At 45.0% G+C, this 17,987-nt stretch overlaps 1 protein-coding gene across 2 annotated transcripts in view; it reads right to left on the bottom strand.

Moving 5' to 3' along the window:
• TRAK1 (trafficking protein, kinesin binding 1) overlaps nt 1-17,987 on the bottom strand; it is a 133,632-nt gene that overhangs the window by 95,613 nt on the left and 20,032 nt on the right. For both annotated transcript variants that reach the window (XM_011950937.1, XM_011950938.1), the window contains one exon: nt 6,074-6,268. In XM_011950937.1, coding sequence (XP_011806327.1) covers nt 6,074-6,268 — 195 coding nt within the window. The remainder of the gene's footprint in view (nt 1-6,073; nt 6,269-17,987) is intronic.

Here is a 17,987-nt window from a genome sequence, read left to right as displayed (position 1 = left end):
TTGAGATGGAGTCCTGCTCTGTCACCCAGGCTGAAGTGCAGTGGTGCAATCTCGGCTCACTGCAACCTCTCCCTCCTGGGTTCAAGAGATTCTCCTGCCTCAGCCTCCCGAGTAGCTAGGATTACAGGTGCATGCCACCATGCCTGGCTAATTTTCATATTTTTAGTAGAGACGCAGTTTCATCATGTTGACCAGGCTGGTCTCAAACTCCTGATCTCAGGTGATCCATCCACCTTGGCCTCCCAAAGCGCTGGGATTACAGGCATGAGCCACAGCGTCTGCCGGACTATATTTTTTTAAGTTCTAGGTGCATCAGGGTTGACAGCCACTGATTTAGAAGTTCAGAGGAAGACGAAAAAGAAAGAACTGGTGAAAGAGGCTGGAAAGACTATCCAGAGAGACAAAAGGGAACTCTGGGAGCAAGTGAGGCACTGGGAGTCAAGCCAGGAGAGTGTCCAGCAGGGAGTGACCACTGTGTCGGCCCAGCTCAAGGGTCAAACAGGATGAGGGGAGAGAGGAGCCTCTAGGTACAGTGGTGGAGGTAGAGGGATTCCAATTAAACCCCATGCCAGATACTCTGGCTCCTCATGCTTTACCTTGAGTAAATTCCCACTCTCCTGGGATGAGCCCTGTATAAGTAAAACACATGAGGTTCGTTGTGCACATCCATAAAACCAACAGTATAAACGCTTGCTACGCCTGTGACCGTGTGGACACAAGTGAATGAGCAAAGGTGAAAATGGGGGTATAATAATATTACTGTAGGTTCTACTTTACAGACACAACTCTAGAGTCGTGGGGAGACCTGCACACAATTCCTGGCCCCACATACCCTGGCTATGCAAGGCGTAGCAAGTCAATGCACTCCGCACCTCAGAGGCCCCATGTGAACAACCATGGTTGGACTAGATTAAAGGTCTTGTTGTTGTTGTTAAATTTTAAATTCAATTTTTAAAAGTTAAAATGGCAAGGGGAGCTGGTTTACCATGCAGGTTCCAGACCCTCCTCCCTCCCCCGACATAAGCAAGGTAAGTAACTCAGGGTAGGATGGCACTGAAGGCCTCAAGAGCTGCCTGCATTGGTCCAACCCAGTGCAAAGTCCTTGGGTTAGGTCGTGGAAAAAAATAAATAGTCCAGGAGATGTTTTTATCTCCTTAGTTAGAAAACCTGAGCTGGAATGCAAACAAGTCCTCAAAGGGTTAGAGGTGAATACCAGTCACTCAGTAAATACTGTTGGCTAATACCTTAATATTACTTTACAGTAAAAACAAATGATGGAACAATATTATGAAACTCTTATCTGCTTCATAACCTTCTCTTCTTAGGAAAAAGGCTGCTCCAGGTAAACTCAGGGAGGGTGGTCAGCAGATCATATGCAGGTGAGATACGGAGTTTGTTTTTTTTTTCTCAATCAATGCTTCTTAACCAAAAAGTTACATACAGCAGTCCCTGGAAGAAGGGACCAAAAAGAGTTCCATAGCCACCCAAAGACCAATGCAGCAGCTTTCATGTCTCGTGTCTGCTGTGTGTTATGTGACTACAAAAGTCTATAGCACACACTGTCATTTCCACCAGGGATTAGGGAAGTATGACCTACAAGTCACAGGATGGAGGTGAAAATCACAGGGAAGAAAGAAACCTCATCTTCAAATTAAGCTGTATCAAGCTAAGGGTCACTTGGGACAATGCCCTGAACCATGAAAAAAAATGAATTTTCAATATGGTAGACATATATTTTATAAATAAGTAAGCTATTGACACATTTTGAAACTAAGGTTTTGATGGGGTTTTTGGTTTTCTTGTATTTCACCTGATGGGTTTCATTCTTAAACAAGAAGTTTTCTTGTCCCCTTTGTAGTTCGTGTGAGATGCTGGGTAAGAGATGGAGTCAAACCAGACAAACTAGGTCTGACTCACCTTGCTAGGTATGTGGCTTTTCCTTAGCTTCCCTGAGCCTCGCCGTCCTCATCTGCAGAATGCAAGAGTATTACATTCAGGCCACTCTGAGGATTACCCAGCACACTGCAAGTACCATATGTTGACTATGCTTTCTCCCAAATGTCCCAATCGTTGTGGGTATATCTGTTTTGTGGGTCATTTTAATTTTGTGTGTTTCTCAGACTCAGGAGTTATAAACCCACCTGACTAGGAGAAGCACTAAAACTTCTCTGAAAAGGTCATTCTACCACCTGGCAAAGGTGGATGCCCAAAGCTTTCTCGCCTCTTCTTAGGAAGCCAAGTGAGGGCCAAATTTAAAAGGTAAAGCCGCGTTTCTCCACTCGGGGAGGACATGCAGGAAGGGGCCGTGTCTGCTCTGATCTGTGTAGCAATGTGTAGCTGGCCCTCTTCTGTAGGACTTCGCATCCAGGGGAGCACATCAGAAGCCCAGCGCTCCTTATCCCCATGCCCACCCACAACCAAGAACTTCTGCCCTAATCAATGTAGCTGCCTTGTCTTCTCACACGCCTCAAAACTGATTCAACACACTGGTGAGTCACAGCATCTCCCGGGTTACACACGTGTAAACAAACACACGAAACCCAAAAAGGATACCATGCACACAGCAGGACTCCGAACCAGTGCCTTCTGGTGACCCCTCTGCCAATTTGGCAAGGCTCACAGACACCTCCTCAGAAGAAAGCTTTGAAGACATAAAATACAAACGACTGCAAAGGAAAACAATTGCATCTAAAACTTGAAAAACTCTGGGATATAAACAACGACAAAAAAGTCTGTGATATCTGATAAGTGCTTCTTTATTAAAGAATAAAAGATCTAAATAAATAAGACATATTCCATAACACGGTATTCCACAACACTGAGCCTTCTACACGTCCACTTCACCTATAATAAAAACAGCTCTACCCAACTGTAACATGAAATAAAAGATCTATTAGCACATTTAACAACGAATGTAATTTCATGGCAGTGATGAGCAAAGGCAGTAACTCAAAGTATCTGCTTTTACTGAAGCATGACATGAAAATATCTGTGATTTCTACTGGTGACAATATCACAGGTCCTGCTAACACCACTGTGCCTATGTGTGTCTATGTTCATAATTAAAGGAAATGCTGCATTTCAGTTAGAAGTTAATAAAAATAAAAGTGCGATTTTTTTCCCCTTTATAAGTGCATGGAACCCCTAAATTCTCTCTACAGACCCTTTAGAGGTCGCAGGACCTCAGTGAGAGAGCTCCGCTCTACAGGGTCCTGTATTTAAGAGTTAACACCTGATCATTCAATTGACAGATATTTAGGAAATAGCTATGTTGCTCTAACTATAGGAACCACAGAAGAAGATACAGAATTAAGTTAAGGCTTTGATGTAAGCATGCTCTAAGAACTTTCAGAATCTCTGCTCAATGTTTATTTTGGTTCTTCCAGTTTTATTATAAGTTGTGTTATCTACTGCCAAACTCACCAGGGTTTCTTCTTTTTTCCTAACTGTATAATTAAAAACAAAGCAAACAAACAAAAAAGACACTCTCTCTCTGTTCAAGTCTACTGTTTGTTTGCTTGCTTGTTTTGAGATGGAGTTTCACTCTTGTTGCCCAGGCTGGAGTGCAATGTTGCGATCTCGGCTCACCGCAACCTCGCCTTTCAGGTTTAAGTGATTGTCCTGCCTCAGCCTCCCGAGTAGCTGGGATTACAGGCATGTGCCACCATGGTTTCTCCATGTTGGTCAGGCTGGTTTCAAACTCCCAACCTCAGGTGATTCGCCCACCTCGGCCTCCCAAAGAGCTGGGATTACAGGCATGAGCCACAGCACCCAGCCTCAAGTCTACTGTTAAACAGATTTTAGAAACTGTGGCTCAGTGTCATGGAGTAAACACTGAGCCTTTCACACATCCATTTCACCTATAATAAAACCAGCCCTACCCAACTGTAGGCATTTTACAGGAACGAAATGAGGCAATTTGTGCGAATGTTCTCTGAAAATTGTGTAGTGTTGCCCATGGATGGTCTTCCAATTACACTGTAAATGTCAGTGATTAACCAAAGTGTGAATGGTGCCAAGTGCAGTGGCTCATACCTGATTTCCTAGCACTTTGGGAGGCTGAAGCAGGAGGAGTGTTTGAGGCCTGGAGTTTGACACCAGCCTGGGCAACATAGGGAGAACCCATCTCTCCAAAAAAAAAAAAAAATTACAATTAGCTGGGCTTGGTGGTACATACATGTAGTCCTAGCTACTCAGGAAGCTGAGGTGGGAGGGTTGCTTGAGGCCAGGAAGTCAAAGCTGCAGTAAGCCATATGTGCACCACTGCACCCCAGCCTGGGCAACAGAGCAAAACCCTGCCTCAAAAAAAAAAAAAAAACCAAAAAAACTGTATGAGTGGAACCCAGGAGCCTCCTGTGACAGAAATGGCCATGATACGTACTGCAGAATCACAAGAGGGTCTCCTAAGGAAAGGCAGGTAACACAGAGAGGCCCAAAAAATAATTCTATTACAAACTCTACTGTTCTCTTGTGAATTTTTTTTTTTTTTTTGCAGATGTCTACAGTCTGAAAAAAGCAAATACAAAATCTACCAAGGAGGTTACTGTAGACTCGGTTTTCCACACAATACCACATATCTCCTTGGTGGTACAGACATCATGAATCAACAAAATGACTTGCTAGGAGCCTCCTATATGCTACAAGACACTAGAAATTCTGAAGCTTCAACTTCAACATGAGTACAAGTCTAACATGCTTCACAACTACCCTGGTGTGGATTATTCTATTATCATCGCTACTGAAATTGATCATCTGCAGTATTCACAAAGACTCTGTAGGGTTTATGGGTCAATGTAAGCAACACTTTTTTCTTATTAATATCTAATAAAGAGAACCTGAAAACATCCCTAGACACACCCTAAAGGAGAAACCTGTAGTACCAAACCAACTCGTTTATTATAAATCATCTCACAAATTCAAGAATATTGGAGCGATCAGCCTGTATTAGTAAAAATAATTACAAGAAATGTTTTAGAGACGATACATAAGCTGGTTTTGAACCAAGTTATCTGCAGGTAGAAGGATTGGTATCCTTTTTTTGTAAGTGACACAGTGATAGATACATAAATTATTGGCTGCCATAAGTTTTTAAAGAGTAAAATTTCTTCTAAAACGGCACATTTTGAATAAACATCAGAATCATAAAGTATTCATTTTTTAAATTATCCCTTTTTTTTTTTTTTACAAGTGTGCAATATCAAGTTTCACACCCTGGCCATCATGACCACACTGAAAACACTCACCTAGTTTACTGCTCACCCTACCAGGTATCCGCTCTGCAGCCCATCAGCATGACCGGTTTGCTGCTGCAGCGGTATTTGGACTCTTCAAATAACCAGCTTAGTGAGCTTTCACACGAGAGTTATCAGCCTTGGTATACATGTTTTTCTGTGTCACGTAAATGAGCGGCCTGGATGTTCCCAATATCTTTGGTTTTAAATTTAGACAAACTCCTTCCCAGTGAGTTTCTAAGGACTTGTGGTACTTTTGTGAAGAAACAGAAATAGGAACATTTTCAAATTCTTCTGTACAGTCAAAAAAAAAAAAAAAGTAGGCTCCCACCTATAATCTCAGCACTTTGGGAAGCCAAGGTGGGTGGCTTAAGGTCAGGAGTGGCCAGGTTGGTCAGTCTGGACAACATGGTAAAGCCCCGTCTCTACTAAAAATACAAAAATTAGCCGGTCATGGTGGTGCATGCCTGTAGCCCCAGCTACTCGGGAGGCTAAGGCAGAATCGTTTGAACCCAGGAGGCAGAGGTTGTAGTGAGCTGAGATCGCGCCATTGCACTCCAGCCTGGGCAAGAGAGCCAGACTCCATCTCAAAAAATAAAAAAAAAAAAGTTGGTTCAAATGAAAATCTTAACTTCATCCTCACTCCTCTAAAATTTCTATTCAGAACATTTAAAATTGGGATGTTTCATGTGGTTAACCCCTACAGTCGCAATTCTTTGACCACCTTTCCAAAGATGACAAGTCACAGCACAGGGTAGCCAGTACAAGATCTTATTTGGGGCCATGGCTAAGAAGAACTAGTCATGACACTGCCATCACAACACACATGGACAACTACTTACGGAAGTATTTTAGCGTCTCTTCAATTTGCTCGGTTGTGAGGTCGATGTTGGCATCTGGAGAAATGAGAGGTGTATGGAGCCAGTCGTCGTGGTCATAACCGTAGATGGTGTCGGCTCTTAACTTATAATGGGGCAGCTGCTCCTCCAGCAGGCTAATGATCTCGACTTCCGGAAGATCGGTGCTGTTGCACACATCTAAAGACAAGACAACCAAGAAATGAAAGACCAGAAATGGTTATGGCCTTGCTGCTAGTTAACTAAACTTGTAGCCTGTAGCAGCCATCTTTGGTTATTTATCTACAGCATGAAGAAGCAAGACAAGCCTATGTCAGGAGTCTTTTTCCAATTTAAATTATATTCTCAAAACTTTGAATTAATTGTGCACGCTTACGGCCAAGACCTACCCAAATGTTTCCTGCTGTTTAGTGTCCACTATTTAGGAAGAAAAGCCAAAGTTTTTGAGCTTTTATCATTTGAGTTAAGTCTTTCTACTATTTAGGAAGAAAAGCCAAAGTTTTTGAGCTTTTATCATCTGAGTTAAGTCTTTCCTCCAACCCTTTCTCTGGCCGTTCTCCTTCAAGCGTTCTACATGTCAGCCAAACCAGTATTAATTTCACCAACATGCCTAACTTCTTCTTGCCACTCTTTTACCATTCAAACTATCCTCCCATCTAGAATTTTGCCTTCATTTAATTTATTCATTCATCTGTTCATTCATCCACACTTCCTTCCTTCCATCCATGCATCCATTTGTATCCTGAGTATCAGGGGCATAGGAGACACAGTGGTGAACATAAGAGTCATGGTCCTGCCCTTGAAACACTTATATCCTTATGGGGCATCCAGCAATTATACCAATAGGCGCCCATCCTTTAAGGAATACCTTGAATACCACCCGACACACTGGTGTTTTGAGCACACCAAGCAGAATTAGTCTCTCTTACCCTTTCTATACTGACATGCCATTTTGTCAGAACTTCAGTTACTAGACTTATTAAGTGTCTTGTGGGTATTTCAGTATCTGACTCATCTAGTTAGGAGAGGGCAAACGTCCATACACAGCTACCCTTGATCCACCACCTGTACGCCATAGCTCTTGGCCCAGGCTGTGCTCAGGGGGTGCATACTAATGCCTGTGACGGAGAACCAATTCACACAAAGCACATTAATGCAGGCCTTTAAACTGCAAACATGACAACATGGCAAACATAACCAGGACATGTACCTCACTTCTCTATCCCAGCGCTTACTCATCAAAGGAGAACACAGACACTGAATTAAGTAAGTGCTAATGGGTGAGTGATCATCATCTATCAACTAATTCTGGCGTCACCCACTGTATCAGCCCATTGTGCATAAGGCATTTGACACCTATGATGGGAAACATGCTCCCATGACACCATGGGAGCAGCAGTGGTTCCGTCAATCCATAAACAAACCAAGTGCTTGTGGTGCACACAACTAGACAGGACAGGAGACTTAACTTGGTATTTTGTTCTAGGAAAGAGTCTTCTCTTAAAGTTAGTCAAAAGATAAGAATAGTACTGAGGTTGATTCTTATTTTTTTAAGACAGTGTCTGTTGCCCAGGCTGGAATGCAGTGGCACAATCTTGGCTCACTGCAGCCTTGACCTCCTAGCCTCAAGCATTCCTCCCACCTTGGCCTCCCGAGTAGCCAGGACCACTGATGTGCACCACCAAATCCAGTTAATTTTATTTTTTGTAGAGACAAGGTCTCCCTATGTTGCCCAGGTGGGCCTTGAATTCCTGGGCTCACGCAATCCTCCTGCCTTGGCTCCCCAAAGTGCTGGGATTACAGGCATGAGAAACCTTGCTGGGCCTGTGGTCAATTCTTATCAAAGTCAGTGTACCATGTTGTTGCTTTGAAGTAGAAAACAAAAATGAGAACCTGGATCAAGTGGAGGACCAAACTCACTCTTCAGTCTCCATCCCTCTCTAAGATGTTAGAAGGGGCAGAGGAGAGGGGGAAAAAAATTACTTGTGACAAATAAAACCACACAACAGCATGGGAAAATAAAGAGGAGATGCTGAGGACAAACCAAAAGTATGAGGTATTCCTAAACATGGTAAGATCAAATTAAAGGAGAAAGGTCCAGTCTTACACATGAGCATTCATTCACACATACGTACATGTCTACACACACACAGGAAATGACTGGTGCAGTCAGTGGGAGTAGATCCTGGGGTGCTCCACACGGGAGGCTACTGTCAGAAGGAGCAGGAAAGGCCAGGGGCAGGGATTCACTGCAGAACCAAAGCAGGAACAGCAGAGAGGACCAGTCTCTTCCCTGTTCCCCCTGCTTGAGCCAAGGCCAGGAAGGCAGCAAGGCAGTAACTGTGGGGGCTGTACACACTCAGGTAGAACATGGAACACTTCTGCCTGGAAGAAGAGCAATGCCAGAGACTTTGTGTCAAATAAGAAGGCCATTCAACAGGTGAAAAAATTATGGATTTGTGAGAAAAGAGAGCGTAATGACTCATGACCCTTTGGGCAGGAGCCCACTGAAAACACCTGTCAGCACCCACCCTCTCCTGCAGCTTCCTACCATTCCATACTAACCGCTCTCCCTCAATTCAATATGCAAAGCTTCGCCATAGAGCATTTCCACTCAGGAAGTTGGTATGGTTTTCCAAAATGCCAAGGAAAGGGTTAAAAATGAGAAAGTGAGAACATTTAGAATTTTACTTGGTGCTTTAGGAAAGCAGTTCAGTCCTGGAGGGGGGACTACATCTCACTGCTGGGACTTCTCTGCCTCATGAGGGAAATGTCACAGCAAGTACACTTGGTATTTCAGCCAGCCAAAAACAAGACCAGACCTGCTCCGTCACTTTGCAAAGCTCTGCTGGGAACAGAAGTTATGTCCTCCCCCGGGTAGAGCAATAGCCCAACCTCAAGGCAGAAGATTTCTCATATTTCTTCCCATCTCCCACTAGCAATAAACCACCATCCAAAGGCTCAAGATGGCCCGTAATAAGCAAATATTTCCTCTTCTCACTATCAAGTAAAGAGTGAGTTCTCACGAAGTTCATCTCTGGGAAAGACCTCACAGTCATAAAACGCCACCATGTATGTTGGGAGCAAGCCCCCAAAATCTGGCCATAAACTGGCCCCAAAACTGGCCATAAACAAAATCTCTGCAGCACTGTGACATGCTCATAATGGCCCTAACACCCAAGCTTGAAGGTTGTGGGTTTACAGGAAGGAGGGCAAGGAACACCTGGCCCACCCAGGGCGGAAAACCACTTAAAGGCATTCTTAAGCTACAAACAATAGCATGAGCCATTTATGCCTTAAGGGCATGTTCCCGCTGCAGTTAACTAGCCCAACCTAATCCTTTAATTCGGCCCATCCCTTTGTTTCCCATAAGGGACACTTTTAGTTAACTTAATATCTATAGAAATAATGCTAATGACTGGTTTGCTATTAATAAATATGTAGGTAAATCTCTGTTCGGGGCTCTCAGCTCTGAAGGCTGTGAGACACCTGATTTCCCACTTCACACCTCTGTATTTCTGTGTGTGTGTCTTTAATTCCTCTAGCGCCACTGGGTTAGGGTCTCCCCAACCGAGCTGGTCTTGGCAATGTAACTGATGGAACATGGGGCCAAACAGGGTTGACACCTAGTCGGTAGCATCTCTTGGCTAAACATGGATCCGGTCAAACTGTCTCCACAGCAGCTCCACAAAAGGCAGTGCCAGCCTATCCCTAGTAGAACAGGCAGGGAACCAACACATTCCTGCCTGACACACCCACACAACAGGCTAGAATCATCTGGAGTCAATGCTGTTTGGTGGTGGGGAAAGCAATAGCCTCCAGAAAGAAAAACAAAAAAAAAAAAGTCCCTTCTAAGAAATCTAAGAATAAGCTGACCCCTTGTGGCCAAGGTCAAGGAGAGCTGCACAGGCCATCTCCATAATCCTACCCCATGTCCTCATTCTTTGGGCCTTTAAAGCGTCTGAAAATTTGCCAGGGCTGAAGGTCAACCTATTTACAGCATGGGTCCTTGTGCCCATGTGATATCTTTTTCCTTAAAGCATATGACCAGTGAGATAAAGTATCAAAAGGTAAGGCTATGACAAAATGCCTTTTTAAAAAACTCTGGCCCAGGCGCAGTGGCTCACACCTGTAATCCCAGCACTTTGGGAGGCTGAGGCTGGTGGATCACTTGAGGTCAGGAATTCGAGACCAGCCTGGCCAACATGGTGAAACCCCGTCTCCACTAAAAATACAAAAATTAGCCAGGCATAGTGGTGCGTGCCGGTAATCTCAGCTACTCAGGAGGCTGAGGCAACAGAATCACTTGAACCTGAGAGGCAGAGGTTACAGTAAGCCAAGATCATGCCACTGCACTCCAGCCTGGGTGACAGAGCAAGACTCTGTCTAAAAAAAATAAAAATAAAAAAACTCCGTATATTTGATTTTTCTGTGACGTGACCAGCCTTATAAACATTAGCAGCAAATTTTCAGATGCCTTAAAGGCCCCAAGAATTAGGACATGGGGTAGGATTATGGAGATGGCCTGTGCAGCTCTCCTTGACCTTGGCCACAAGACCAAAAGCCCCACGGACCCCCTGTGGAAGGAGACACCATGTTTGCCTCAAGGAGAGGACATATTCAAGGCCTGACATCAGGTAAACGTAACAGAATAGTCTTCAAGAATTCCCCAGGAATGCTTTCACCATGGCAAACATCACTCCAGAGCATTGTCTCACCCTCCCAGCAACCTGGGACACAGAGATTTGCCTGTTATTACAGATCAGTAAGCTGGGATGCACAAGGGCTGTGGGATATCTTGTTGGTCAAGTTGATCCAGCTAACTAAGCAGCAGATCAGGCAGGAGCAGCCTCAGCTGTTGCACTGAAAGTTGTGCTCTTCCCTCCAACACCTGCTAGCCAGTTCCTAGGAGGGAGCACTTGAAATGCTGTGGAATTCCCAGGATGTCATCATCAGGAAGTTTTTGTTCTAAACAGGTGGAAGACTTCATACATGTGGCAGGCATGTAAAATGAAACACACTCACAAATTAGGGAGGTGTTGGAATAATTTTCTCCTTTAAAGCACAGGAAGCAGAGGCAAGAATTTAGTAACTTGTCTGCAGAACCACAGAGTCAGGGGCCTGCGTAGGACAGGAGCTTATTCAAGTTCCTGCTGTGAATGGACACTGCCAGCCCACCCTGGAGGAAAGGACCCCTTTATGCTCTCTGTGGACATCATTTCCCCACAGTTGCAATTCACTTTGGTAACAAGCTGTAAAAATGTGTTCTCAAATAAGTCTCAAACGAAGGGCATCCATTTCCTGACCAATCCCAAAGCCCTAAAGTCCATGGTTTCAGGTAGATATGCACTCACAACAGCCCCAAATCCCACCGACCTCCAGCTTGACAAACCATCAAGAGGCCAGGCTCAACCATCAGGGCGGATTTACCCCTCGGCATCCCCTCCTTGCCCAGTTACTGTAACAGACCCATGGTGGCCAGTCACATTGCAGCTGGTGTCATTTCTGGAAAATAGCCTTTTATTTCTTTCTTTCTTTTTTTGTTTTAAGTAGAAATGGAATCTCACTATGCTGACCAGGCCAGTCTCAAACTCCTGCCCTCAAATAACCCTCCCATCTTAGCCTCCCAAAGAGCTTTTTAAATCATGCTATTGCTCTTCCTTAAAAACCTCCCAGCTCCCTACAAAGTGCTTCATCATTCTGCCTCTACATTTCTACGGGAGAGGCTACTGAGTGTCTCCCAGTATGCACTCTCTGCTTCTTCCTTTTGGTCATGCAACCCCCAAGATGTGGCTGGGCCCACGGCCACCCATCTAGAAACTGTTTCCCAGCTTTCCCTGTAGTAAGGTGTGTCCACATGCCTGGTTAACAGGATGTAACAGAACTTCCAAGTCATGCCCTTTCCCCAGTTGCAGAGTTGGGCTGGTACTGGAGCCATGCTCAGCTGAATTAGTAAAGGCAATGCCCAGGAAATGACCACAGCTACCTCAGCTGCCTGAAACACCCTGGTGGGGAGACAGGTCCTGGACCTCCTTCCACTTGGACTTTTAAAAGCAAAAGAAATAAACGGCTACCTTATTGAGGCCACAATTCCAATTACTCTGGTCTCTGTTAAAGCAGCTAACTCAACACCCGAATAGCCTTTCTTACCAAGCCCAGCCTCTGCTATTTTCTCCAATTTCCCTTCACTTAAAGCATACCAACTTCTCACCATTTTCCAAACACATTTTTTTCACAAATCTAAGTTTTTACACCAGCTGTTTTGGCTCCCTAGAATGCCCTTCACTGCCTAGCAAACTTCATCTTAAAATATCACTCAAATGTCACTCTGCATTGCAAAGCCTCCCTTAACCTCTCTTCTCTGGCTTCCACAGTACTCAGTACATAAATGACTTCACTATGATGTTCGAAGTGTATTCTCTGTGGCTCTTCCCTACTAATTGTGAGCCTCTCAAAAGAAAAGGCTTTGAATTATCCACCTTACCTTCAGCCCAGCCCTTACTACTTTGCCAGGCAACAGTAAGCGTGAGATGAGTGATGGAACAAGGGAAGCAGAGAGCAGCAGCCAGTGGCAGATCTAGTCTGTGAATCCCCTGCCTACCCAGGACAGACACATGCCCAGCCTGCAGCATGAGGCAGGTGGAGCCATCTAGTGTCAAAGTCTTTTCAAATCCACCTCAGTATGCCCCTTGGTCTTTATCCAGCATACAGGAAAGTCCCATGGGATAGTAAATGTCCCCTCAATTGCTCAGCAGATGTCAGTCCCATCCCCACCATTCTCATGGCACCACTTTGAAAGTAAAATAACCTAAAAGGACTCTTTACCTCTTCAGAGGTATAACCCTTCCTAGGTTTTTTTCAAGGCGTAAGATTTGGAATGGACCTTCCTACCCAGGATGTGGGTTTCAGTTAGGGCCGCCGGGGAGTGAGGAAAGGGTGCTGAAGCCCGCTTGGCCCCTGGAAGGTGTGGAGCGGTAGAAGCAGCTGTGTCCATTCTCCACCTGACTGGGGCTAGATCCTCACCTGCAGAGAGCAGCTAGGAGGAGGCCAGCTAGAAGGAGCCTCCTCCATCTAGGGATTTGCACGGATGCTCAGGTGACATGCCAGCTTCACAAAACCTGCCAGGTGCCTGAGACGATGCTTACATTTTACAGCAAAGGCAATAGCTCTACATTAGTGTCCAACATTTAACACTCAGAGAACTTCGTATAAAAATACAGATCTCGGCGGGGTGCGGTGGCTCACACCTGTAATCCCAGCACTTTGGGAGGCCGAGGCGGGAGGATCACTTTGAGGTCAGGAGTTCAAAACTAGCCTGGCCAACATAGTGAAACTCCGTTTCTACTAAAAATAAAAAAAATAAAAATTAGCCAGGCGTGATGGTGGACACCTGTAATCCCAGCTACTTGGGAGACTGAAGCAGGAAGAACTGCTTGAACCTGGGAGGCGGAGGTTGCAGTGAGCCAAGATCGCGCCACTGCACTCCAGCCTGGGCGACAGAGCAAAACTCCGTCTAAAAACAATGAAAATACAGCACTTTGGGAGGCCGAGGTGAGCGGATCACATGGTCAGGAGATTGAGACCATCCTGGTCAACATGGTGAAACCCCGTCTCTACTAAAAATACAAAAATTAGCTGGGTGTGGCAGCACGTGCCTGTAATCCCAGCTACTCGGGAGGCTGAGGCAGGAGAATCGCTTGAACCCAGGAGGCAGAGGTTGGGCAGTGAGCTGAGATCGGGCCACTGCACTCCAGCCTGGTGACAGAGCTAGACTCAGTCTCAAAAAAAGAAAAGAAGAAATACAGATCTCTGGCCTCTCAGAAGAAGTCAGCCTATCTAGGATCAAGGGACCTCCTCCTCCACAGAGGCGTTAAATGCTCTGAGTGGTGGCCACCCCCAGTGAGGGAGTGTGATCATTCCAACAGGGTTTCTGGGCCTCGTGCCTGCACACTGGAGCTTGAGGCCTCTAAGCCCAGGAGAACAGAGACCTGAGTAGCTGCAAGGTGAGCAGAGTGTGCAGAAGAGCTGTCTAGAAGGAAAGTAGACCTAGACACTCGCCCGGTTGGCAGGAGATCTGAGAAAACAGCAAGGGGAAAAGAATAAAAGACAGGAGAGAGAAAGAGGGAAAACCTAGTGAGAGAAAGCTCAAGCAAAAGCAAAGGAAGAGAGAGGAACACGAGAAGGGGAAAGGAATACCAGAAAGAGACAATGGCAGGAAACCAGCACCACAACTGCCACCTGCTGGAAGAAGCCGAGAGGCCTGGGTGCCGGCCAGGAGCACAGTTTCAAGAGTTTGGAGAAAGGACGCCCAGCCTTGGTTCTGCCCTCACAGCTTCGTCCTGTCACTCTGGCAAATCACATCTTCACATGCCTGGGACTCAGTTTCTTCCTCTGTAAAACAAAGGTGCGTAGCTGCAGAAAAGCTTTCTTTATACCCTAAATTTCTCCGAGTGGTGTGAGCAAGAGCTGCACATTCTGAGGGCTGTGTCTGGGGGCAGCCGCCACTCACAGCACTTCCCGGTGACGCCCCCTGGACCTCGACATGCTGACTTCATCCTAGAGACCAGGGATCTGTATTTTTATGAGAGTCCCTGATTTCTAAATGTTGAATACTGAGGGCCAGATTAAACATGCATGCCTCCGGTCTGCACACTGGGACTTCCATCCTGGTGCCGCACTCTGGGACTTCAGAGAATGCTGCAGACCACATTAAAGGTGACAAAGAACAAGAAAAGGGACCTTCACTCATCAAATAATGACCACCTTACAGAGGTCCATCTTTTTTATTTTTTTCCTCCCTGTCCCTCTCCCACTCCATTTCTTTTCCCACCCACTTTCCACTTGGCCATCAGAGAGCTGGGCGCAGAGCATGACCCCTGGCTATGCTCAGGAAGGTGTTCTGGCTAGAGGCAATAACCCTCTCTCATAACACAGTACACATGGCAGTGACTGCAAACCCACAGCAATGTTTTAATGACTTCACAAGACAACACTCCTCACCTACTCAGCCACTTGGAAACCATTCTGTACAGACTTGGAAACAATTCCATTTTCTTAAAATTATAAGGATTAAAGGGCAGGAATAAAGACTTATACTCAGGCCACACTGGTGCTGGAGATGTATGTGATACTTTGTAAGTGGTATCTGACAGACAACCTTCTAGAAAATTCCTCTCTATTAAGGGACCATGCAGTTTAGAGCTTTACCTGAACATCTTTAGAGATTCAGTCTTAGTAATTACTCTCCATATCACAAAAGTTGTGATTCTACAAATTACAAGGAGGCCACTAGGGCTAAAAACTACTGGCACAACCTCCTCATTGAATGGAAAAGGACACTGTGTTCAAGCTGAGGAAGTGGCCAAATGTCACAGAGCAAACCAGTACCAGACTAGAGATGGGTGGTGCTTGGCCTGCTGCAGGTCCCACACCATGCAAGGGGCCTCGGGATGTAGCAAGAGCACCTCCAGATGCTGATTTGTTTTCCACTGTTTGCCCAGCACCCGGAACCCTGCCCAATAACCAGTAAGTGTTCAATAAACGTTTGCTGAACAATGCAAAGCACTTGTATCTATGACTGCCTTTCATTTACTCTCACAAACCAGCAGGCTGTGCAGGATGAGGACTGGGAACACATTTCATAAAGGAGGAGACCCAGATCTAAAAGACAGAAAGGGAAACTGAGGCCCTGCAAGGTTCAGAGACATGAGGGAAGTCTCAAGGCTAAGCAGTGGCAGAAATGGAAGCAGGACCTCCGACTCCACCCTGGCTCACACCCTAGCCACAAAGGGACAAGGGACAGGTCCAAGTCTTCCTTTTCTGCCTCTCTCTCCACTGAGGGATAGCCCACTTGCTGTGAACAGCAAAGGGGATCTCCAGAAGAGAGAAAGACAAGCAGAGAAACCCTCGTAGAATCAGAAAGGAAAGACTATGCTTCAGAGACAGGAACAAAAACCAACACTGGGGAGTTCTCTAGAATGCCGTGGCCTTAATTACCAACAGAAGAAACACTTTCTAAGAAAACGGACAAAAAAATTACACAGTTGAATTCCACACAGCCTGGTGTCAAGTACTGAGCTACCATCTACTCACACATACACGCACCAGCCCCGGTGACACATACCCTCAAAGAAGCAGCAGCGCAGAGACAGCCAATCCAGCCAACTCAGCCGTGTTTGGAAACAGGGTGTCCGACGTGAAGCTAAGGGGCAACTGAATGTGGCACATTCCACTCGGGCATGCCAGTTTATTGCGCAACAAGAAAGGACAAGAAGGGCAGGGCAAAGGAAAGGGAGGAAGAATCCTGTTATGGAGGCCCCAAAATGCCACAACTAAAAAAAAACAGGCGATAATTACATTACAGGTTATTAGTGTTAGATTGATTCTAATACTAAAACACAAAGCAAAAATTGTACAGAAATTTATTTTAAATGTAAAAGTTAACGTGTAAGTTTAACCCAGAGTTAAATCTGCAGGAAAATACTCAATAAATGGACTGTTACTGTCAATTTGAATTTGTTTTAATAGGAAATAAAAAGACAAAATACTTTTGATCTCCAATAGTATTGATAACTTCTCTTAAAAGCGTATGTTGGCCGGGCACAGTGGCTCACGCCTGTACTCCTAGCACTTTGGTAAGCGGAGGCCGGCAGATCACTTAAGAGTTTGAGATCAACCTGGCCAACATGGCAAAACCCCGTCTTTACAAAAAATACAAAAATTAGCTAGGCGTGGTGGTGCACACCAGTAATCCTAGCTACTTGGGAGGCTGAGGTATGAAAATTGCTTGAACCCAGGAGACAGAAGTTGCAGTGAGCTGAGATCGCACAATTGCACTCCAGCCTGGGCAACAGAGGGAGACTGTCTCCAAAAAAAAAAAAAAATTTAAGTATGTTACATGATACAATTATTAAATAACCAAGGGAAGATTATTTTACATGAAAATATCCAGTGCCGTACGAATGTAATTACAGTGCTCACAACTGATTTAGTGTTTAGACAGATGGAGCTGGTGTAAATTGGAACAAAACTTGCAGTAAACAGTTTGACATTATGTTCAGAGAACCAAAAATGTGTCCCTGATCCTTAAAGCAGTAATCGCACCTGGGATTAAATCTAAGAAAGGAATAAAAACAATCTAAAGTGTAAAATTCATAAGCATGTTTACGGTACACGTGACAAAGTTAAAAACATGCATAACCAGGTTCCTCAAAAACTCAAACACAATTACCATATGTTGCAGCAATTTCACTTTAGCAAATTCCTGCCACTGCTTCTATCTCAAAAGAAGTGAAAAGTGGGAACTCAAACAGATATTCATACACCCGTGTTCTTTGTAGCATAGATAAAAACAATCCTAATACCCATCAGCAGATGAATACATAAACAAAATGTGTAGATACATTGGAGTGTTATTCAGCCATAATAAGCAATGACGTACTGATACATGCTGCAACATGGTGAACCTTGAAAACATTATACTAAGTGAAGGAAGCCGGCCTCAAAAGACCACATATTGAATGATTCCATTCATATGAAATGTCCAGAACAGGTAAGTCCACAGAGACAGAAAGCAGATTAGTGGCTGGCAGAGGCTAAGGGAACGGGACAATGTGGAGTGACTGCTAATGGGTAGATGGTTTTCTTTTGGGGTAACGAAAATGTTCTGGAACTAAACAGTTATGGGTGCACATTTTGAATGTACTAAATGCTATTGAACTATACCCTTTAAAATGTTTAAATGGGCCCAGCCCAGCGGCTCACATATGTAATCCCAACACTTTGGGAGGCCAAGGCAGGACCATCACTTGAGCCCTGCAGTTTGAGACCAGCGTGGGCAACACAGTGAGATCCCGTCTCTATAAAAGAAAAACAGTGTTTTTGGCTGGGTGCAGTGGCT

Source organism: Colobus angolensis, unplaced genomic scaffold, assembly GCF_000951035.1.
Source record: "Colobus angolensis palliatus isolate OR3802 unplaced genomic scaffold, Cang.pa_1.0 Scaffold311, whole genome shotgun sequence".
Taxonomy (NCBI): domain Eukaryota; kingdom Metazoa; phylum Chordata; class Mammalia; order Primates; family Cercopithecidae; genus Colobus; species Colobus angolensis.
This window is presented reverse-complemented; position numbering and strand designations above follow the sequence as displayed.